Below are 24,390 nucleotides of genomic sequence, written 5' to 3'. Positions count from 1 at the left end.
CTTAGCCCTGGGTTATATTACTTAGCATCATTTGGGTGCTGCTTTGTTTCACTGTCTCTTGTAGCATTTATCTTATACTTAATGTAGGTCCCTTTTCATGAGGGCTGCTGTTTGATGGGGTTGATGTAGTACTGAACACAGTGGGAATCAGATTGCTGATTAAGATTTGTAGATACAGCAGTGAAAAAGTGTAACTTACAGCAACATATTGTAATATTTTTCTTTGATGCTGCTTCAGTTTAGGGAATTGATATCTGGGAACTTGATCAGGCTCCGTGACCTACACTTGGATACTTAGTCCTCTCTTTGTTGACTTATTCTGCCTGAGAGCCAGCTCCACATCCTTTTTGCCCTAGTTTTCCTCACACTGAAATGAGAGGGTGATATTATATTGTAGGTGATTCTGAAGGGTCTATTTAAATACCATAGAGTTAATGCAGTGTTGGCTGTTGCATGCATCTTTAACATAAATGCATTGGTATAGCTGGTGAAGGGAGACATTCTCAGCCTCTCTTGACCTGCAAAGTTTGTGCCTGTCTAGTCCTTAAGAAAAAATTTTTTAATGTGTAGCTGCACTGAGGACACTTGTGTAATGATGAATTTTACATTCCTGACAACACATGAAGTTAAATAATTACAAATGTTGCTTTGTCTTTTCAGTACATCAACTGTGGTAACCTGGAACAGCTATTAGACAGTAACCAGCACCTGCCCTGGACAGTGAGGGTGAAACTGGCATATGACATTGCAATGGGAATCAGTTATCTTCACTATAAAGGCATTTTCCACCGAGACCTTACATCCAAGGTACCATTTATGAAATGAAGGGAACTTTGTTACGAGGGTACTGTAACTGGCTGTTTGGTTCTTTCTCCTCCTTCCAGCAGAGAATTGCTATTATATAAGATGTCATTGAAGACATTTTGAGAAACAGATTGAAATACAGTTTATAGGATTAAAACGTTCTTCAAAACAGGTTGATAGTTTATATGGGAACTGGAGAAATATCTCTCCTGAAGGCAAGTCATTCCTTAAATGCATTCAGATTAGGATTTCTCAGAAAGCAACTGCAGAATTTTTAGTTCTGAGTTATGGCTCAGTAAAGTATTTAAATCCCTGGATAATTAAGCATAACAATCTAACATTTGGAACAGGTCAATCGTATAAAGAACCCAAATTAAGGAGTTTGTTACGAACGCAGTTTAAAATCTTCTTGTTGTTTTTGTTTCTCCATGTATTTCACAAATATTTTTCAGTAGGAAGTGACCTTTTATTACTAATTCAGCATTAAGTGTTGTCCACAATCCTGGTTTGTATTTCTTTCATTTCTAAAGTCAAACCAGTTTACCTAAGATTTTAAAATTTCAGAATTTCCTCCAGAATGACATTTCAGTGGCAGAGTTTTCAATGGACATAGATTTGCTTGAACTGCTTTAGTGACAACTTCTATGAATTTAGTCGGGTGAAGAATCTAGCTGATTCAAGCTCAGCTAGAAATACTGACGTAGGAGCACTAAGCTCTGTGAACAAATTGTCCCGGTATTCATGCTGGGTCTTGCCATCCATTGCAGCCCGTGTTGAGGGCTTTGCTGTCCTGTTGTCTGGAGCTAATGAGCTAGTTTAAGCTCACTGGGAACTTGCAACATGAAAGTACTCCAAAACTGTTCTTAGGAAGACTTTATAATGTCACTTCAATCAAAAGCATCCAGAAGAATGTTATCCTAGCCTAAAAGGAACTATTTTTTGAGATTAGAAATGTCTTTTAAAAATAAAAACACAGCAGAGTATGTTTGCAAATGTGACTACTAGTCCTCCATCCAGTTTTAGGTTTTTTTAAGGCTACCTCAGTGCAGTGTTAAACAGATGAGGATGTACATTTAGCCAAGGGGGAAAAAAAAAATAGTTCAACTGACAGGTGAAAGAAGTATTTCTGTGAAGTCATAACATACTTTATTGGGTGTCCTTACAAGTGAAAGGTGCTGAATTCTGCAAGGAAGAATATCAAATTTATGAAAACTTGGAATCATGTCACTTTGACATGATGTGCTCAGAAAGCTCCATTTCGGTCACCTTGGAGTGTTCAGATAAGAGAAGTGTAAAAATAACTGAAAAGATAACTTAGTGTTCCCTTTTTTTTTAATGCATTTAAGAGTGGGGAAGTAGAGTTACTGTAAGGAACCAAAGTAACTAAGGAGAACTCTGTGCCTGCAGCATTTATCATAAGCACATACTGTGATGGCTAGTCATATGAAAATCTACTTCCTGAGACCTCTGTGAATGCCTTTGTTCAAAGCTTTACATAGTTGTATGTCATTCTCCAGAGCTGCTCTACCAATGCTTCAATGTTATCTGTTGTTGAATGCCAATTGTTTAGAAAATGCACTGGCTGGGAGGAGTGCATGATTTCACTGCAATAGCAAACTCATCGGTGGCCAAAGGAAATAGTAAGGGTTATTAAAAAAAACTCAACCAAACCGAACAATAAGAATTTACTAGAAGTTATGCTATATTTGGATGGTTCTCAGCTCTAAAGGTATAGTGTCTGTGTGGGTCACATTGGAAGCTGTCAGGATAGAAGTCTAAGTCATCAGCTATGTTCTGTATTTCCCAGTTTCTTGGGTTTTTTGGTTGGTTGGGGTTTGTTTAGCACTTTTTTTTTTTACATTTTTTGAGGTAACGTATGCATTTGCTTGTTCTGTTTGGGAAGGGAAGTAGATGAAACACCTGGCTTTAAACACCCGTGTACTTGTGAATTTTATTAGCGTAATATTGTATTGATGAAATACACTTTAAATCTGTTGGGCAAATGACTGTCCTTTTGGGCAAATGTTTGCCCTGCTGGCTGGCTAAGTTTTAAACAAGTCACTTTGTTCCAAAGCACAAAAAAGCACAAAACAAAAACAAAAAACCCCAACCGAAACCTTAGCAAAAACCAGTCACTGAAATGTTCTCAGAGTGTGGCTTTTGTCTACTGCTTGAGCGGATGCCTTGTATTTTACCAGGTTTGTACTAGTGGTGGAATGAGTTGTCTTCATTTTTACTAGTAAATAGTCAATATAGGAGCAAGCTGAAGGACGATGTGATGGGCTCTCTCCTTGGGAAAGGACTTGTGATCTGGAGTGCGTAAGGGCTGTTCTGTATTGTCCTCCTTTCTTCAGTAAACTTCAGTAATTGATGTGATAGCTTTATTAATCAAATGAAGGCAAAGACAAGGATTTAGACATCTGCAAAAGTCAGAACAGACACTGAGTTTTCTGGGGCAGAGAGGGAGGTATATTTCTAGAAAACTTGCTGTCCTTGATGAGCGATGAACAGAATGAAGCTCAAGACTTTCTCTGCAGGAATGTCTCCATGCTTTAGCTATTACTTAACACAATAGCACACTGCAAATTGTCCTTCTAGTATGAATTTTACTATAAAAATTATTTGGGATTAATTTAAACCTGTACTTCTGCCTTTCTTCTGTTTCTTCAGGAAAAGAAGAATCAGAGTCAAACCTCTGATTCCTGCAGCTTCCTGGAGCAAGCGGTGTGAATGCATAAAGTTTATTCTTGATGTCAGCAGAGTTACCTTGCTCTGACGGTAGCATTATATGTGTCTATATACTGCATGCCGAAAAACTTAAGGAATGAAAAATCACTGTTCCCAGCCAGTCTAGGATTGAAAAATACATAGTTTTGACAATTAATATACAGCTGGGTGATCTCTCTTCCTAATTGCACCATGTGGAGAGTTGCAGCACAGCATTGATACTGCAGAAAGCTAGAGGGAAGAATGGTAGAGTGGATGTAGGTCATTATAGTCGATGTGGCAGCCCACAGGGGATGTCATCTCTGACATCCCAGTAGTGCCCTTCTCACTACCCTTCTGTCAAAGAGAGCCGCACTGCTTGTTGGAAGAGAGTGTGCTGCCCAGACAGGCAGTACCAACCCATGTTGTGAGCAGTTCAGTCCTTCGGCTGCTGTAGCTGATCAGGCTGTTCTGCCCTGATCGACAGCAACAGCCTAACTTGAACCTGTCAGAAGGTAAGAGTGGTTAGATTGGTTCTTTCCAGCCTGCATATAGTAGGTGTGTAGGCAGGGAGACTTGTACATTTCATAAGCCAGTAAATGTGGGGTCCTCACTTTTGACTTGTCATAAGAGATTCATGCAGAGATGAAGTACGCAGCCATAGATGGGTTATGACAGCCAGTGTCACTGGCTCATTCCCTGCCCCTACACATATCACTGCAAGCTCTGTGAATTGTTTTTTATCTGGGGCTCATTGTAATGTGCCCAAGGAGAATTTGGATTCTGGAATAATGAGGATCTTCTTCATCTTCCAGTGATTCTGAAGTAGGTATGTTTGTGAATTTTAACCTTGACAGCCTTAGTCATAGAAAAACCAGTCATTAAAACAGAAATCATAATGTGAAACTTTGGAAGTGTTTCAGTAGGAACCAGTGGATTGTGATTTTTTTTTTTTTAATCTGACTTGTTTTTGCAGAATTCTATCTGTTGCTACCCGCAATTAAAATAACTGTGTTTGGGAAGGCACAGGGAAGTGTCCAGCCTGCAAAAAGAATATAGCAAAGTCTTTTTGTACCTCATCCCTCAAAATAAATATCTTACTACTACACAGGCATGTTCAAGGCAATACGCTCACTGACCTTAGGGGCAGTTGGAAGTGTACATCACTTATAAAATAGTCAGGTTTGACGCCTGGAGGCAAAGAAAGCACAAGATTAGTATCAATCTCCGAAAGATTTTGTTAAACTGGTTTCTTTGCCACAGAATCCTCCTGTGATGCTGAGGAAGGCCAGAATCCAAATCCTAGGGCAACATTGCAGTGGTCTTAGCCACAAGACCTGCATTTCCAGCCCAGCCTTTCTTTTTCATCTCTTCCCAGCCTTTCTTTCATGCTACTGTTTCTGTGGCAAGAGTGGCCAGAGTCCTGAAAATAGTGGTCCGAGTGTTTTATGTACACCCCCAATTCATTGTCAGTGTGAATCCATTGTGTATGCTAAGAGACATGGGTGCCAGGTAGAAAACTCTTTGGGTGATCATGTAATTAAGGACTTTTCCTTAATGTGTATGCATAAGGGGAAGAATGAAAGTTCTCATAGGAAGTTTTACATCCCATCTTTTGTGCAATATTAGTTTTTTTATGTAGTGTATGTTGTGTGCAACTTCTTAGCAATTAAAAAAAAAAAGGGGAAAAACCAGAAGCGTCATGCACTTCATTTTCAGGGTTAGAAGCTTGAGATTCATGGCAGAGGTGTCTGCTGCTTTGGTTAACACAGTAACAAATACATGCAGAATTAATTAGTATTTAGTGCTACTGTTAATTAGTATTACTAATGCACATTGCCTGGTTTTGCTATGGAGCAGGAATAGACAGAGGAATAAGAGAGACTCCTTGGCAGTGAGAAGCAAACATCTAGGCGTCCACCCATTTTTTCCAGGACTGATCATATCTAGTCTGTGACTATCCAGTCTTTTCTGAGAGCATACAATGCCAGGTTCCAGTCAGGCTTTTCATCCTTGTTCCAAGGCTCTTCCTCCTCTTTTTGCTCCCAATTCCTGCCCCCAACGTTATTGTTCAATCTCCTTGTCTGGCTGACTGTAGTTACTCTCTTCCTGTTGCTCTTGCTTGATGCTTTACCCAAGCTATCTTTCTGCATTCTGATCTTCAGCATGTTTAGGCATTTCTGGCTCTCCCCCTGTTCTGCTGCTCCAGGTTAGCTCTGTTTCACCACCACTTATTTGCCATGCTTGCAGTTCTCATGTCCTTGTAATAGTCTTTGGTGTTTTTACCCTGTCTCAAGAACCTAGGGTCAAGACCCTGGTCTTGGTCCCTGCTGGTCCCTAGCTTGGACTCCTGCTGTGTCTTATTCACTCTTTCAAATTCCCCACACAGCATACAGCCTGTCCCAGTCTACTTTTTGCAGGGGTGGCAATAGGTGCGTCTTACACAGGGGTCTTGTCATGTTTCGAGTTGAGAACATGACAAATGTGGGTATGATACCATAGGCTAATATTTTTGAGGATTTTTTATTTTCATTATTTCAAAATCTGCTTGCAACACACATTCTTTGTTCTCCCAAGCAGCTGAGCTGTCTTAGCTGAACATCCCCCTCCCCAAAAACCCACTACCAAAGCTCTTGATTAAAAATAACAGGCAAACCTGCAGACAAATGCCTTTTAGTTTTGCAGAATTATGTACAATTGAAAACAAGGTCTTATAATCAATAGTAGGTTATGAGTGGTTTTAGAGATGTGAGATCCATTGATGATGAAATCTATGAAGAAATTCTAATCCCTAGGCCTATATAAATATATATGTATGTGTATATATACACACATATCTACATGTGTGTATTCCTGCCAACATATGCTTTCACTTCACAGTAAATGTGTAATGGCTCACCCTTCTGTCATTGAGAGAGGAGTAGTCTCAGTTACTATGGGGCAGAATCACGCATGTAAGCAATTAACTGTGGATTATCTGGTGTAACATAAATTCACTGCCTTTGGGCTTGAAAGTGACATACCCTGACTTCCTACCTTGTATGCTGTTTGCTTGTTTAACACAAAATAAAACCCAGGCAATGACCAGAACCTTTGTCTGGTAGGTCTTGTACTTGCTGCTGCTGTTGTAAGGTCCCCTTTGTGCTGGAGCAAGCTCTCGAGAGCCTGGATATTTTGCACTGCAGGGGAGGGCTTGCACTGAAAAAATTAGCTGTTACAGATGAATATTTCTAATGATAGTTGCAATACTAAACTTTTACTGGTACTTTGGGACTCAAATGGAGCCTGTCCCTTGAACATAGTGGTTTTAGTTTCAAGAGTGTATCTAGTATTGTGAACTTCCTGTTGTACGTTTAATTGCCAATGCTGTCTCTCCTAGGGCATCACAATTTAAAAACAGCTGATACATCTCAATTGGCCTTTAAGTATTTTAATTCAGTAACAGTCATCAGAGGATTGCAAATGACACTGTAGTAGCGTTCCTGTATTTTCTGGAGTGCAGTAAAATATCTGAGGAGTTTAGCTTGTGTGTTGTATTGTAAAAAAAAATGATGGGCTTTCTTCATCTAAGCAACTTATTTTTAACTCTGAAACTCTTGAGTTTATTTTCATTTTTGTTTATATAAAAGGGACAGTAGAATATTGCATTCGTCTTTAGTAGGATTATGCTGTGCGAAGCAGATGTTAAGCTCCTGTAACACACAAAGGGGGCTTTATGTTCTTTCACATCTGTCTCTGCATAAACAGCTCTGTTAACTCTTTAGAGCTCATGTACAGAGCTCTTTGCTTCTGTTAAGAGACTGCCTCAGGAAGGACTTGATGGGGTCCCCGTTTCGGGGGGGGAAAAAAACCTCTGAGAACCCAACTGAAGACAAATACTGCCCTCTCTGACTGTGTCAGCTGCCAAAGGAAAGAACATCTCTATCTGTAGAGAAAGCTTGGGAAGTTGTCGTGTTTTACTGCCTTGCTGCTTACACAAATAGTGCAACAGGAAGTCAAAAGCGTTTTCTTAAAGCCCATGTTGTAAAGCTGCTTGGCATTTCATCTCATAGGCAGCTCTAGAGAGACTCTTTGCACTAGAGAAGGGTTTGAACTCTTGTGCCAAAATCTATTAATGAAAATTCTTCATACCAAATTGATACACATATTTTCTTTTTTGTGGAAATGGAGAAGTATCATTTTGTCTGTTGAAACAATGCAGTTGTACTTTTCCTACTAAGATACCACCTCTAGCTTAAATTTAAAAGCTCTTTTCAACCTCTTAGTCTCTAATAAAGCCTTGTTCCTTTTTTGATCCTGATTTATCTTGGCTGTAGAATGTGAATGCTTAGAAATGTCTTTCATTGAGTGCACATGAACTGACAGTTACTGTGGGCTGTGCTTTATGAATTGCATCTTACATCTGGTAACTAAACTATCTGTGCTGTGGAGTTGGTGCAGTGTTGTGTAATGGCTTTACTACGGTGGGAAGGGTGGAGGAGGAGTATGGTGGTGCTGTGGGTTGGCCTTGAACGCTTGGAGAATTTCAGTACAGGATGAAGCATTGCCACCTGCAAACCTTTGTACTGCTCTTTCAGGACAGGCTTGAAAGGTGACATCTGGCCATGATAGTATCTGTAGCAGGGTTTTACTACTGATCTTGGTAGGAATAGGCTTCCATCCTTTCTGGTTCCAGGAAATTGGTGCTTAGCTACATAAAAATTTGCACCAGTTGAATTAAATCAGTTTAGTTTCACTACAGTGAACATTTGTAGTGACATTGACATTTTTTTGTCTGGTGCATGTCACCTGCCCATGGCTGATTTAAGTGTGAGTACAAAAGTCACTTTTGTACTGGAATATGTATCCTAATGAATTTAAATTCACACTCAGCACTTCTTCATATGCAGACAAAAGACAAGCCTCCACTAATGAGAGAGAATAATTTAGCTTCCTTCTTTCTGTCATTTAACATTGTGCAGCCCACCACAGCAGAACAATTGATCAGTACTTTATAGCAGAAATACAGCCCTAGGCTTTCCCCAATTGCCTTGTCTTGGTGTACTAGCCTCTCCTGCAGGACCTCTGGACCCCACAGCCGTGGGGTGTCCGCTCTGTTTGGTTTCTTGAAAGGTCTGCCCTGAAAGGAAGCCTAGCTTTGCTGCAGGCAGCTCCTGCTTAGCTGGGAAGAAGCTCAGAGCTGTCAGGTAGCATTACTTAGCAGCTAGATTGGATGTGCTATTGGTTTAATTTACGATTTATCTAGGAATAATCTACTTGTATAATAGTTCTGTGCTGTACCTGAGAGCTGAGACTGCCTGGGGCTCGGTGGGGGGTAAGATTGTTCATCTTCAGTTGCTGATGTATTGCTGTCAAATGGGATGTGATTGTATACTGAAGCTGAAGGAAAATTTGCTGTCAGGATGATGTTGCATTTAAGCCTCCTTTTTGGTATCAAAGCAGCCCTGTAAATTATTGTGGATCTTAAGGTCAGTAGAAATCTTTCTACAGATTTTTTTAGTTATGTTGAAAATAGTTCTTAGTCTGGATTTAAATGTTCCCCTCAAATTTTGGAGACCAGGGGTTATTGGAGGATAACCCTAATCCACAAAACCCAGAAGGTAAAATGAACTACTGCAGTCTTGCTACTCAAAATGTAAATAGTCAAAGGTAATGCAAGAAGATCTTAAAACTAGTTCTTTTATGAATCATAGAGGGTTTTTTAAAATGTCAAGTTGTAAGTTGTCTTAAATTGCTGGGAAAACTGTGGCAGAAAATAACCTGATATTTTGCTGCAAAAACTAGTATCAGCATTTTTGTTCACTGCAAAATCTCTGGTGTCCTCATAGACTTGTTTCTGTGTGGTACACAATGAAATTTCACTTGTCTGAATCATTTGAGTAAGATTTTTCAGAAAAGTTTTATCCTTCTCAGTTTTAAGTCCACTTATAGTGACCAAATGTTTAAACAGAGGCAATCTGAATGAATGTGCTCTTTGATAAAAGATAACAAAGCTCGTAACTGAGAAGCTTTGCTGCTCTTTGGGCAAGCATGGTTGATTTAACCTGGTACGTGTTTATGAATCCCCAAACTCACTGTATTTATTATACTTGAGTCATGCTAAACAAATAGAACTTTGAATCTCAGGAGCCCAGCATGTGTTTCAAGAGGCTGGCATGCATTTTCTTTACATGGTTGCAAGAGTGGCTTGCTTAACCTTTTAATTGGCAGGAAGAAAACTCACTTCACAGCCTGAGCCACAATCAGCTCTGAATAATGTAAACAGCGATGACCTGAACTTGATCTTTTAGACAAGGGACCCACTTTTCTCCGTAGTTGCATTATACAGAAAAGCTAATGCTTTGGGGTCAGCGAGGGGCTTTTGTACATCGAAGGACAAAAAAGCTAGAAAGTGTTTCCTGCTGTTTAGCTAATTAATGCAGGGTAGCACGCTGTAGGAGCCGGCAGTGGTTTTGCTGCCTGTCACTGCTATTGTACTGCCTGCAGAAGGATACAGAGCAAGGCGTGTGGTAGGGGAATGAGGTCTCTGTTTTGCTCCACCTGTTGCAGGACCAAAAAAAAACTGAGGGAATTTGGCTATTGATTCATTCCGTAAGAAGGGAAAAGATGTGGCACTGGAATGGTCAAAGCATGCTTCTCAAAGTTGTAAATAAATAACAAAAATAAATCAATAATACCCTGTGTGTGATGTGATGCTGCCAGACCAGCATTATCTGTGTGTGTCCTTAAATTGTGCTCTCTCCTGACACTGGAGGGCACATCTGAAAGGAAAAGATTGACAGCATTTCCCTATTAGACTTCTCCCTTAAATCATGTTTTATGATGTACTGTAGAATAAAGAATTTTATTTGAGACTTTAAAAGCATATATAACTTTGTCATATCTTGTATTTTCTGATTAAAACCTACTGCAAATCAGTGAGTTCCTTTTCAGTAGTTAATGTAGCAAAATATACAAAGATATTTAGAGTCTGCTCTGATCTTATATTCTGGTCAGGTACAGGCAAATTGTAAAGAGAAAATTCAAGGTGTCATAGTGAACAGCATGTACTGCATACTTGAGCAGTAAGGGACCTAAACCATCATAATTCTTGCTGGAACGTAGCTAGGTACATGCTGCCCGTGCCTGCCTGCTTTCTCAGCAAGTTTTTAAGTGGATTATTAACTAAGTGTAAGGCTGTTTGCAGCATCTTAAGTTTGACAGACATGTGATTGTGCAGGGGGGAGGGTAGGGGAAAAGGGTGGTTGCTTTCAGACAAAAGCATCTCATAGATGAATGTCTTCCAAACAATATCTTGTAGTCCTGTTCCAGATTAAAAATAAATAAAACAAATGGTATATGGGTTTTATGCCCAGACAGTAACTCTTTTGTTGTTTTTCTTTTCTTTTCTTTTTTTTTCTTTTTCCCAGAACTGCTTAATAAAACACGATGAGAACGGATACTCAGCAATAGTTGGAGACTTTGGTTTAGCAGAGAAAATTCCTGATCACAGGTACGTAAACTAATAAAAATATAGCGAGAGTTGCAGTGTGACTGCAGGTCAGAAGCTCTAATGAACCAGATCCCTAATGCCACTATTGCATTCTGATTAAAAATTTTGCAAAAAATATCCTCAGTCTTCATTCTAGAACTGCAGGCTGGTTGACCAAAATGTTCCAGCCTTACTGTCCATTTTGATAGATTTATTGGTGACATTTATTCTTCAAAAATGCTCTAGTGAGTACAGGATTTACTCAAGCTTTTCAGTAGATCTCCTAAGCAGGTACTTGAGAATTTTAAGTTTTAAAAAAAGCAAACAACAAAGCAAACATAAAAGTACTGTCCAGCATTCTGGATTGGGATGATTTTATAATAAATATCCTCTGTTGATTCCAACCAAGTTTAATTAGCTTCTTTCCATTTTCACAAACAATATTCAGTGGCATTCCAGTATTATTCTCTTTAACCTCTGGGCTAGTTGTTAAGATTCAGGTTTGTAACAGAGAGATATTAAAATTACTGTCTAACAGTAGCGCACTATTTTGCTCTCCCTAGGGTGAAATTATAATCTTAACTCATTTGAGGAACACACAGGTGACTGTCACAAGCTATTGTCGCAATTGGAAATAGTCCTTTTGTCGTCCCTCTGTTAGGGAGATCAAGGACAAGGATTTGATTGTTCTCTCTGTTTATTGACTTGTGTATTTCAGAGTATTCTGACTGTGAAATGTGCTGTCAGATTTTCTCCAGTGTATGCTTCTGTGTAAAATATATTAAAGCCTTCCAGCTCTTTTGATTGCAAAGAAAACAATAAAAGTTGATCTCAGCTATGCACTGTTTTTAAACTGTACATATCCTAAAACTGTATCATGGGAGGTCTGAAGGCTTGCATTAGTGTTGATGAAATATTGATCTAAAAGCTTAACAAAGTGAACATTTTAATTTCTAAACTACTGATAAGTACAGCCAATGTGTGCCTTGTACGCTCCAGTGGAATCTCTGCCCTTTAAGGTGCTGAAAGCTTCAGCTGTATTCATGAGAACCCATCACAAAATCAGGAACGAACCACAGGTGCCTTAGGGTGTTCTTAACACCAAGTTTTGAGATGCCCTGAAAACTGAGAGTATAATAATAGCTAAAGTTAAGGTAGCTTGATATGAAAACAAGCAACATAATAAAATTGTTACATTAGCTACCATTTTGGTTTGATGTAGTCTTACGTCCATTTTCAAATGCAGTTGGGTTGTTTCCAGTTTGCTGGCTAGCAAGCCATGCTATCTGAGGCCTTCAGAGGCCTTTTGTTCAATAGGTATTCCTTCAGGGTCAGCTGGGTGTCCAGCTGGAAGCCTTTCTTTAAGGCCCAAATATTTAGCCTATGGAAACATTGCAGATTTTTCAAATCGGCTCTGTTCTGATTACTTTGTTTTTTTCCCTATTAAAGGATTAATCTGGCCAATCTTGACCTTTTTTTTAAAAAAAAAAAAAAAACAAAACAAAAAACAAAGCCAAAACAGTTTGCAAGCAGGCTGTGCTGAATACTTTCAGAGCTGCTTGTCAGTGTACATGTAGGAATGGATACCAGCATGTCCTGCTGCGTGAATGGAGAACTTGACATCTGGCCTGAAACTGATGTCCGCAAGCCTTTTTCTGTATAGATGAAGGAACCCACTCTGACAAGAGTTTGGAAACCAAAACTATTGAACACCTGGGGCCTTAAAATAAGATATATTTTTTAAAAGTGGCCAGGCACTTAGAAACTGGAAATAAAATATGAGTAATTGATTTAAGCTTTCTTTTTCTTTCACCTCTTATCCTGCTATTGAATGTTTTAGTGCCTCCAGTAGGAAACCAGTGTTCGTTATGGAACCCACTTGTATTGACTTCCCTCTGGAAAAAGTTTCTGCAGATACTTGGGGTTATGGAAAGTTAGTAGCAATGCCTGAGCATTTAATTAATGGTTCTTTTTCACCCTCCACCCTGCTTGCATATCTATATAGTGAGAAGTTACCAGTGGTGGGTTCACCCTTCTGGATGGCACCAGAAGTTCTCAGAGATGAACCTTACAATGAAAAGGTAGGTACATAATATAAATGGACTTTAGTTGTCAGATGTTTCTCCTCAATAGCTGCATACAAGATTTAGAATTTCCATAATACTAAAATTATTGTTATTTTCATTTGTGCCATTTCTGTACTTAGTAGGTCATTCAGACTAAGGGAGAGTGTGAGTTGAATAGCTAATATTTTTAATTCATGGTGTGGATTCTTATATGGAAATAGAATTACCTTCAGCATAATTCACTGTTACGCTATTTCCATTCTGAAACATCTCACATGCAGAAATATGATAATAGCTTGTTGACCTAATGCAACTTAATTTAACCAAGTCCATTTTACCAATGTAAACTTGTACAATTATTTTAATTAAAAAAAAACAACCAGTATTTATCAAGGTAAGATACCTGGATAAAAATGTTCTCCAAAGGTATTTCTAAGTTTTCCTATTTGTGGCACCGGAAAATGTTTGTTTCAGAGGAGGATCAGATCACCCTGGATTTCAGAAATAGTGTTTTCAGTCAAGCTCTTCTTTACACAGGGTTTTCTCTTCCCATGTGTAACATAGTCTACTTCAACCCTGCACGTGCAGCTTTTCTGTGATAAAGCCTACATCCTGTACCTTTTTATAGCTAATAGTCAATAATTTGTTTGATTGGTGGTACTTTTAACTTGCAGGAAAGCAGTAGCTACCTCAGTAATGAATAATCACCATTTCAAAGCTTTCTTAAGAGTTCCAATTGACCTAAATTAATAATAAAGTACCCAAATCTGTGGTGCCACATTCTTCACTAACCCTAGGGCATAGAGGACTAAAGAGGAAGTGGGTCTCTTACCTCATCAGCATGAAAGATGACATATAAGCCTGCCTGATATCTAAGGGACAAGGGATGCTGGCTTCTGCTCTGTAGACTTGTATTCCATATTTTCCTAAATTTTGTTACATTATAAATTCAGGTGGTTGGAAATCTGAGCAACTGTGCAGCTCCAGGGGTAGTCAGATAAGCGATTACTAAGCATCATGGAAATGTCCATGTAAGTTGATGCTGGTATACAGCGTTACTAGGTATCTCAAGCTTTGGGAAAGACACTTTTTTCCAGAGGTGCTGAACTGTGAGAAGAGAAAAATGTAATTTTTCTTAAAAACATCATTAATATTCTGGATAAGCTGTGATCATGTGTATTCTAATCCCGTCTTTCTAACCACAGTGATATATGGGCATGTCAGGTTTTGGCTATGTTTTTAATTAATCCCATCTGTAAGACATCAAATGAAACGTTACCATTCTTTATGCGAGGAAGGATATGTATTTTTTTTTTTACACTGCTGAATTAAGAGTGGTTTGGCATTTTTTTCATTTTTATTTTCTTGATAGAGTTTTAAAGTTATCATTGCTATTTGTGCAATGAGAATGCTTTACTGTGAGCATGTGTCTCTTCACATGGAAAATGTTAGCTATAATGCAGTTGCTTAGTGTTGGAAGCCTGTGGTGTTGGTTTAGTTGTTTCATGATAACCATTTGGGGTAAGAAGAATATTCTTGTCAGATAAGAATGCTGAGTATTCATAGCTGAACCATGTGGCTATTTATTTCTCTCTCTCTCAGGCGGATGTGTTCTCCTATGGTATAATTCTGTGTGAGATTATAGCAAGAATACAGGCTGATCCAGACTATCTCCCTCGCACAGAGGTAAGTGGTTACGTTTATAACATTGGTGGGAGGTAGTAAGTATGCCGTGATAATGGCTGGCCTTTAGAACTTCTGGCACTGCTGCCAAAGATACGATGAATAGGTGTTACATTAAAAATAGCTTGTAAAAGGCTTTTGTTCTCCTGTGCTGTTATTGTAAGAAGCTCCATCGAAGACTTTCACACAGACTTTGTCCAGCTGCGGTCCTCATGGGAAATCCCTTCTGCCCCTAACTGGCAGAACATTGAGAATGTTGCAGTGACCTTCCTTTTGTAGAGTGATAGCTCATGTAGACTTCTTGCCAGATTCAGAACAGAGCACTTCTGGCACACTGCATCCGCTAAGCAGCCCCTTCTTATGAAACAGGCAGGAGCTATGTTAGCAGCAGCTAAAATAAACTCATCCTTATTTTTGTATAGACTGTGCTAAGCACCGTGGATGTGAGCTAGAATCAACTAATAAGAGGAGATACTTCTACTTCCCTCACTTGCCTTTTGTTTGAGTCCCAGCTGCAGGACAGCTTTTGGCCCTCTATGGGGAGTCTTCCAAATTGTCTATCCCCCTCTGGTTCTGAAAATGCAAAGTTGCTTAGGTCTCGAACTGCAGTAAATAAGAGATCCTTTTGTTTCTCTGCCCTTCAGATTTTATAGAAGTGAATTTAAGGAACTAGATAATGTGTATTACTAGCCTACCATCCACTGAAAAATTAACCACTTTAATTGGTAAATTTTCATCATAACAAAGCCTCTGGTTTTACAGCAGGCTGTTAATTTACACTGTGAAAGTCACCATGGGGAAACATCATAGTATAGGATATTGCTTCCAGATCCACATGGGCAACATTTCAAGTGCAATGGATTGCAGTTGAGTCCAGGAAGAAGGATGGGCTTTGAAGTCAGCTCATTCTCTTATAGGTATCTTGTATCAAGTAATCCCAATTGGGAATTCTGCAGCTCAGAGTGTGCATGGAGTTTTCTCAAAATCCTCTCTATGTGTCTGCTGAGAGATGTTTTTCATGGTTATTCCTGATAACTCCATGTAGGGACTCCCCTGAAAAGAAGATGCCTTGGGCCAGATAGCAGACCTCATTTATATCTCTATGCTGTGTTTTTGTTTGTACAGAATTTTGGATTAGATTACGATGCCTTCCAGCACATGGTGGGAGACTGTCCCCCTGACTTCCTCCAGCTGGCCTTCAACTGCTGTAATGTGAGTATCTTACTTGAAGGGGAGAGGCTTAAACTTGAGTTCTCTAAATCCCTCTGGCTTTTGAAGATAGAACTTAAAGCATTTATAGAAGGGACTTGAAGAGCCTACCTATTAAAGCAGCATACATTCTGATAATCCAGAAATTCCCTTGCAGTCTTTATAACCTTCCTCTTCCCCTTGCAAAAATGTCTATCTTGTATTTTTGCAATTCTGTGTTCTGTCATGCCAAACAAACAGGTCTGGCACACTGAACAGCTTCTTGCAAGCTGCTCAGGCTGATCATAACCAGTTGTATGCTATTGACACTGGCTGGCCCTCAGGCTGACAAAATCCAGCTTTTATTGTGTACAGACCTACTGAGCTGTGAAGAAAGAATTCCGAGTTGTTCTCACAAGGGGACAAACAAATCAAGAGCAGGCACTCAACTACTCTAAAGTTTCTATATGCTGTCTTTTGGAAGGCGAGATAACTCCAAATCCCTAGCCTGTGTTCCAAAAAATCAAACTTGGACACAAATTATTTAATATCAGTAAGGCTGTAGGCAATGTGCTGTATGGTGTAAATTTTCTGCGAGTTATTCAGGTAAAATAGTGATAGTGCTGAATACCTTCATGGCTCCATAGTGTGAAAGATCAATGGAAGTAGATCTCTTTTGGAGGTTATTCCCTAACAGAGGTTTCTAGTACCTTTGTATAGTAAACTGGTTTATATGGAGTAAGAGAACCTGAGCTTCCACCAAATTCAGCTCAAGTTGGGACATGTCCAGTTTGCACAACTTGAGGCAAGTTATGAAAATTTTATTGCACAAAACTTTGACCAGGACCCCACAACCAGGCCATGCTGGGCCAATACCAGAACTGTATTTGTGAGTGTTTGTAAGAAGTCTCGGAACAGGCTTTTTATTCCTATTACTGATTTATCAAGCTTGCTTTTCATGTCAAGGCTGCTGCTGAGAGAAGCAGTCTCATCCCTCCATGCTCTTGAGGCTCATTTTTGCCCTGAGCTTCTCTGTACTTTTTATTAGTACAAATGCATATGTTCACTCAAGGGGACAGTGGGATAAAGGTGAGGATGTGAGCAGGTGGGGGTGACTGCTGCTCTTGACACAAGATAGCATAAATTAATTAAATTAATTCTAAAAATGTTTGTGGAACTTACTCTGGACAAGCTACTTCAGTCCTCTGATTTCACCTTAGTACAGTGGAGCTTGTTTCACCAGGAGCGGTATGTCTGACTCATGTTTATGAAGTGTTTTGACTACGTAAGCGCTGAAGAGTTTGGCTAGAGGTAGGATTTGACTTTGGAAATCTTGGCTCCCACTTGTAGACTCCAGAAATCGTACTGCATCCAAACACATTGTGCAGGATTCAAAGCAATTTTTCAGCACAGGTGAAATTCAGAGTAAAACTGTACTCCTGAAGAGAGGGGAAGTGACTGATCTTATATTCTCATGTAAGAATTTAGTGTATGTAGACAAAAAGGATTTTTGCCTACTAGTTATTGCTGCTTCCTGTATAATAAATGTCCCTTCCCTGAACTGAAAGTGGAAATTACTGTCTTGTGATCCAGCCATTAATATGCTGATTTCATTGTGGGGCATTCTGTCATTCACTTACCACATATCTAGTAGAAGGAAAAAGGTCGTGAACAGATAAGGCTTTCTTATATCTTCCTAAGTATGCTGTACTTCAATAATAGGTGATCTGTGTGATAATTTTCTCTTAGACATGGACATTTATATAGCTTTTTATTGTTTAATAGGTCAACAAACAGTGTAAACTGTATACCTCAGCTGATTAGCTGAACTAATGTGCAAAGCCCTGGGGTTTTCTACAGCCAGGAAATGTGTTTTAGGGCAACCTAAGAAAGCCAGTAAAAACTGACATGTATGAGTAGCGGATTAAGATGTCTTTAATTTGCTGTTATAGTGTTGGGTTTTTTTTTTTAATAAGTACATGCAAGGAAGTGTAAAACTTATGGCTTCCCAACAACTATAAGCCTTCTTGTGCAAATGCTTATAAAAGTAATAATGTATGATCATGAAAAAAGCTTACCAGCACGAGCTGAGCTGTGGGCAACTGCTGCCTTGAGGAAGAACCTTCTATTCCATTTGAGCAGAATCTGGACTGCTCAGGGATGAAAGAGACAAATGTTGCTCTGAGTCACTTTGCCAGTGCTGCTCTTGTCCTGGATCTTACCTAGCACAAATTAAAATAGCCAGAGAGCTCTTCTTGCTTTCTGTAACTTGCAACAGGTCTCTAAGCTTCCCAAATTAGTAAGTTTGTCAGAGTACAGAGTGTGTGCTTTGGTGTTGCCCCTGCCCTACTCTTTCAGTGAAATAGCGAAAGCAGAAAATCTTGTTTTCCTATGCCAGGAAATTCCAGTTGCTCCATTAGAACAACTTTCTTGCTGCTCTTGAACTCTTCAAGTGAGATTTGTTTGGTTTTTATTACTGCATGTATGAATTTTTACTCCCTTACCCTGTGCTGCTAGAAGGTGTTCTGGTGTTGCTGATCATACCAGTTCTCTTCAGAAAGATCTATCTCGTAGGACCTGCAAGGCAGTATCAGGGAGGTTTCGGGGGTTTGTTGCGTACAAAGCACCGCTGTTCCCTTTGTACTAGAGGTCAGATCTGTCTGGGCTTGTCTGCTCTGAAAAAGCCTTTAGAGGGCTGGAAACAGGAATGAGGTCAAGCAGAATCTTTTTTATTAGTGTAATGAGGTTACCTTTCAGCTGCTGAATTAGACATTACTACCTACAGTAGTTAAACCTGTAACATATTCAGGGTCAATGTTCAAAATGGTGAAATGATGTCTAAGTTACTGCTTAAATTAAGCTGTTTGCCCTCTAGTACAATTTTATTGTTGGACTTTGTTTAGAGATCCATTTCTACTAGGGTGAATAAATAAATACTGATAAATACAAACTGAATACATACTGATGACTGGGAGAGCGATATTCTACTTGGGCAAAGATGGATTTTTTTTCTGTTGTATTACTTTGTCAAATTATGTAACCAATCTTGCTTCCTCACAAGACAGAACAGTACATCAAGTAGTAAGGCTGATTAATGGATGGAAAGACACAACATTTTAAACTTTAAAATCAGCAATGCCATTTAGGTGGGTTTTAATTAAAACCCTAAGAATTAAAAACTTTTAAAGAATGACACAGACAAGTTGCTCTGTTTAATCCTCATTGCTTCAGGCATATTTTGAAATTACATTGATATATAATCTCTGACTGATAACTGGAGTCCAGAAAGAAATCTTTGAACTATGAAACCTGTATCAAACAAAACCCTCTCTCAGACTCAGAATCTAACAGCTTCACACCTTTTCAATTTAAAATGTGTCCTCATCACAGAATATTTACAACTTGATAATTAAATGTGAGAGCTATAATAGACATAAACTGGGACAGAATACTACTTTTCTCCTGCTTTGCTTAGGTTTTTTGCAATGACAACACACTTAAAACGGTCTCACTCAGTTCCTTCAGATTGTCCCTCTGTCCACTGTGTAAATAGAATAGCATGGACAAACCCATATGAACTTATTTGTGTGCATTCACAGATGGATCCAAAGTTGCGTCCTTCATTTGCTGATATTGTCAAAACACTGGAGGAGATTTTAAACCGCCTGAGAAATGAGGACTCAGAGAGAAAGTTTTTGAACCTTGACAACAGTGAAAGAAAACCCAAAGGTAAGTGCCCGTACTGTACAAACATTGCTGCAGGCTAATAGCAGGAGGTTGCAATGCTTCATATTTTGAAGACTGAAATTTCAGCTATATATGGTATTATTTACAGCTTATGAATGATTTTACTCAAAGCCTGAAAATTATTCTGGAACAATGCTATATACTGTGCACTGCAGAGTGTCCTTTGGGAAAGAACAGCTAACAGTTTCTTAAAGTGCCTCGGAAGATTCTGCCCTTTAATTTCCCCTCTGCTCTTGAGGTGAAATTCAGAGTTCTTTCGAGAAGGGTTTTGTAAGTTGCTAATAGCATAGGAAAATTCGACTTTTGCTTTGTCCCTGCCATACTTCATGCATATACATAATTTCTGTGGTCTATGTTACATGTAACAGTTAGAAGCTTCTTAAATTCCTTCACGAGGAAGAGCAGAGAAGATGCAAGAGTATTTACAAAGTACTTGGAAATGCCCTGAAAGACCAGGGAAAAGATGAATCCCAGATCTGCTTGGGAATGCTGGCCTTGACGGGCTTTCTCTAAAGCTGTCTAGTGCCACCTGGTGTGGGAGCAAACTGCAAGCAGTTCTTGTAGTCTGGGGCATATCCTGATTTAAGTGTCTTTTTTGTTACTTCTGGCATTGGAAGCTTAGGAGTACAGTAAAAATAGTTTCTCATATTGTGTATATATAAATACACAATATATATACATATCTTTCTGTAAATATGATTACAGATTGAAATAAGTTCTGTATTTCAAACCACATGGGGTGCATGCATGTGGTAGTTCTCCCGCAACTGGAAAGCATCTAAAAGAGGTGCAAGTTAAAGAGGAAACTTCTTTGGTTGGTTGGTTAGTTGGCTAGCATTTTTGTTTTTATTTTTTCATTTTCCTGGCATTCTCCCTTTGGAGTACATCTCAGATTTGCATCTCCTTGGAGAAGTGTTACATGCTGTTCCTTAACTTGCATACTCGTTCCTAGGTGGAATGACTACAGTCTAAACTGTGTCAGTATTTAAAGGGAAAAGTGTAAATCTGCATGTTTTTATTCTGGAAATGGCAATCAAAAGGAGATATCACTTCTTTATATCCGTTTGTTATAACTCTACCACAGCTCTTCAGAGGCACCTTGAGAGCCAGTGGCAGATGCCTGTTCCAAACACTGTTCCAAAGAGTTAGCATCTTTTCCTAAACAACTACAATTTTCCCATTCTGTTCTAGTGATACAGCTTTTATTTTTATATATATATGTATGTGTGTGCGCATGTGTGCAAATAAATACATGCACATGCATATGTACAACTTTTAAATTCCTATTCATGAGAGTCAAACTCTCATATATCCCTAGTTTCTGTATTGGATAATGTACTGAATGAAGGCTGGGATGGAATGATTTAAACTCTTAATGGTATCAGGAGGGGCATTTATTTTAGTCTTAGACTTTTCCCATCAGGGTGAAATCAGGTCCCAAATTCTTTGGCAATTGTGTTTTGTACTGGCTCTCTTTTATAGTATCATCAAGTGATCTTGGGCAACCTCTGCTGGAAGCCAGGATGATAAATCTAGAAACATGGAAATTGTTCTTCTCCTAGACCACCCTGAGCCACTTCTGCTGTGTCAGTGTACTGGCAGCGAGGAGGTTTGAAGGGGCCCTAAAATAGAGGGTTTGGATAGAAGAGGGAAAAATTTCCTCATTCCCACCAAATTTTTGTACAGTTTTCTTCCTTCGTTTTTTCTGAAGACAATATTGTCTTGCCAAATTAGCATCCCCCGTAACGTGGGTGGCAAATTTGATCATAAAATGATAAAGAAGCGGTCCAGTTTCAGTGCTTAGAGAATTAAGATGGCATTGACAGAATTTGCATTTCCTCAAGTCTTGATGACTTTACTAGCCTGAGGCATGAGTAAAGAGGAAAATTTTAATTGTAGTTTTGACTGCCTTACATTTAAAAGATCCTGTGGGCAGGGCTGCCAAATCTTCACATTTGAAGCCAATAATACACTGCAGAGAAGAGAATAGTGGACTTGTGTTTGTGCAGGAACTTGTAAGGAACAAGCAGACGTGCTTATGGAAGATAATGTGGAACATGAGAAATGCAGCTTTTTCTTTACAGTTGTCATGAAGGCTCTGTGAGTGAGCAGACATGCAGGCATAGAGCTCCTTTAAGCTGAGAGTATTTCTCTTCTTTTACTCAGGGTCAATTGAAAAAGGACCAGGAGTAAAACGTTTGAGTTCCCTGGATGATAAGATCCCACCCAAGTCACCCCGTCCGCGTCGGAATATCTGGTTGTCACGCAGCCAGTCGGATATCTTCTCCCGGAAGCCTTCCAGGAAAATAAATGTGCAGGACCCCTACTATACACCAAGCAAAGGGTTAGGCCGGAAAGTTAATCCCTTCAGTGCCCGGGAGGACCTCAAGGGGGGGAAGATCAAATTCTTTGACATGCCAAGCAAGTCGGTGATTTCCCTGGTGTTTGACTTGCATTCCCCAGAGGCAGGTGGAGGCCTGAAAGCCAGCCAGCCCCAGTTCCGGCAGGCGTATAGCACAGACTGGCAAGAAGTTTCCCTTCTTCCTCGGAGGAGGTGCAGATCACTTCCACTGTCTCCTGAATTGCCGCACAAAGAGTATGGCCTGTTTGGGGGACTGTCTTCAACTGTCAGCAGGTGTGACCCAACTCAGCTAGGCGCAGAGGTTCGGCAAAAACTCCTGAGTAGCAGTAAATACGGTGTGTCAGAGATTCCCCCCTTTCAAGCCAAGGCTCACAGGCCAGAATTTCTTCCTGTACCAGCACAAGAAGAGGATATGGACTGTTCAGATGGGCCAGTGGCCCAGGAGGAAAATGGGTTTTGTGCTGTTGAGAACACGTGCGGAGATCCAGCATGTAATCAGTCATTAGTGCTGGCCCAGCCTGAGCCACTATCTTACAAAAAGCTCCTAGTTGAGAATTCAGTGAACTCTGAAGGACATGGCTCCTCACAAGTGTTTGTGGGTTGTCTCCCTTCTGAAGAGATGGAGGTAGAAGATGACCTACCGAAAAATACTCCGCTGGAGTCTACAAAGCCTCTGTTCAGCGTTAGTCCTTCCACCGAGCTGAAGAGAGAGGCGTGGCCCTTCAGGGAGCAGGATGGGGACAGTCCTGCCCCGGTGCCTCAGACCTCCTCCAACATCTCAGCAAGTGGCAGCACGCAGACAACTTGCGACATATGAAGAGAGGGCTCAAACTGAATGTGTCCTTGAGGGAACAGTTGTTCCCCGTCACTTAAACTTCCTTTATCTATAGCGCTGGGCTTCACATTCAAGAGAGACTCAGCAGATGGTAGAAACTGGCTGTCAAACAGATAGCTACAGATGGCATCTGGAGAGACTGATTATTAACTTTATTTCAAACTGTGCTTATTCCCTTCCCTGATTCGCATTAGGAGGGAGAACTGCTCCAGCCAGAATGGCCATGTGGGCCTCACAGTCCTTCCAAGAGGCTGCAGCCAGAGCAGGCACCATGTAAACAGCTTGACCTGGATTCCAGCATGGAGCATTTCAAGGCCTTAAGCTCCATGTTGGATAGAAACAGTGACCCTTAGGTTTTCCCCTCTTCCTCTGACTGACCAGCTGCTCTGAACCACTGCAGATTTTGTGTTAACATTTTGCAGCAGTGCATGTGAGTTGGAGCCTCTGTTTTAAATGGGCCCAGAGATGTCTCAGAGCTATGCTGAGCGGATAGGAGTGTTCTCTGGTCCCAGAGCTGCTGTGAAGGCTGTTGCAGCATTAAAGCTCTTCTTTCAAAAGCAGTGAAAACAAAACCCCTCACACTGGTCACAATCGGCAGACTGTGACACATGACAAGTACTTTGTGATTAACAAGAAGAATCTGTTCCCTCGTGTTTCATTTTCCCTTGGGATTTGGTAATACATTAGTGCAGGGAAGCAGGATGCGGTAAGCACTGCTCTCCTCCTTGCACAGCTCTTTGTGCACCTCAACACAAATGTAGAGGAAGATTTGCCCAGGGCACGAGAGGGGAGCCGTATTCCAGGCATTGTAATTTCTGGGATTCTGGAGAAGTGAAAGTATCAGTTGTGCTGAGCTTTTGGGGGTTGTGAGCTCTTATCTCTGAAGAGCTGGATGGACATCATGATCTGTTTCTGCAGAATAGTTAGTTAACTACAGTATCTACATCACAGCTGACTATTTTAGCACTAAGCTAGAAGGGTTACATTCACCTCCCTCTCTGGTATGACATCCTGTCTCACTGACATCACTGCAGTAATGATGGCTCCTTATTTAAAACCAGACTGTTTGACAGAGGACAGGAATCCCCTGCCCAGGGTAAGCTGCCAGCAGTGTTGCAGCCACACAAGTGCCCTTGGAGGAGGATAGACAGTAGACTCACAGAAAGGCTTTGAAGGCTGAAGAAAATTAGCTTGTCCCAAATGAACTTTTTTTTTTTCTTCTACTGAAAGAAGCTGTTGTCTTCATTGGCTTATCTTGTCACTGAAGAGGATGACATTTTTCTTTTTCCTTTTCTTTTTTCTTCTCTCCACCAGCAGGCACATGTGACAGAAGCAGCAATGTCAGCTTTAATGCTGCTTGCTGGAACCAGCATCAGAGATCCCTGCTCTGCGATGTGATTTAAAGGAAAGCTTGTTCTGTGTTCATGCTTGTGCAACATTCTGCCCTTTTCCACTGTTGCTATCCCACGAACATACAATTTTTTAATTTAAAAGAAAAAAATTTAACCTATATTATCATTCCTAACTG

The 24,390-nt window shown here is 40.0% G+C and overlaps 1 protein-coding gene across 1 annotated transcript; it reads left to right on the top strand.

Annotated features, from left to right (window-relative positions):
• Positions 1-660: 660 nt before the first annotated feature.
• Positions 661-22,844, top strand: TESK2 (testis-specific kinase 2; the record flags this gene model as incomplete). Its single annotated transcript, XM_010076810.1, has 7 exons — positions 661-807; positions 10,920-11,002; positions 12,987-13,062; positions 14,650-14,733; positions 15,856-15,942; positions 19,518-19,647; positions 21,832-22,844. Coding segments are annotated over 7 exons (1,620 nt in total), but the record flags the coding sequence as incomplete, so codon positions are not given.
• Positions 22,845-24,390: the final 1,546 nt, after the last annotated feature.

This window comes from Pterocles gutturalis, unplaced genomic scaffold (assembly GCF_000699245.1).
Source record: "Pterocles gutturalis isolate BGI_N339 unplaced genomic scaffold, ASM69924v1 scaffold4728, whole genome shotgun sequence".
NCBI classification, from domain to species: Eukaryota; Metazoa; Chordata; class Aves; order Pterocliformes; family Pteroclidae; genus Pterocles; species Pterocles gutturalis.
The sequence above is the reverse complement of the archived record's forward strand: the minus strand, read 5'-3'. Positions and strand labels throughout refer to the sequence as shown.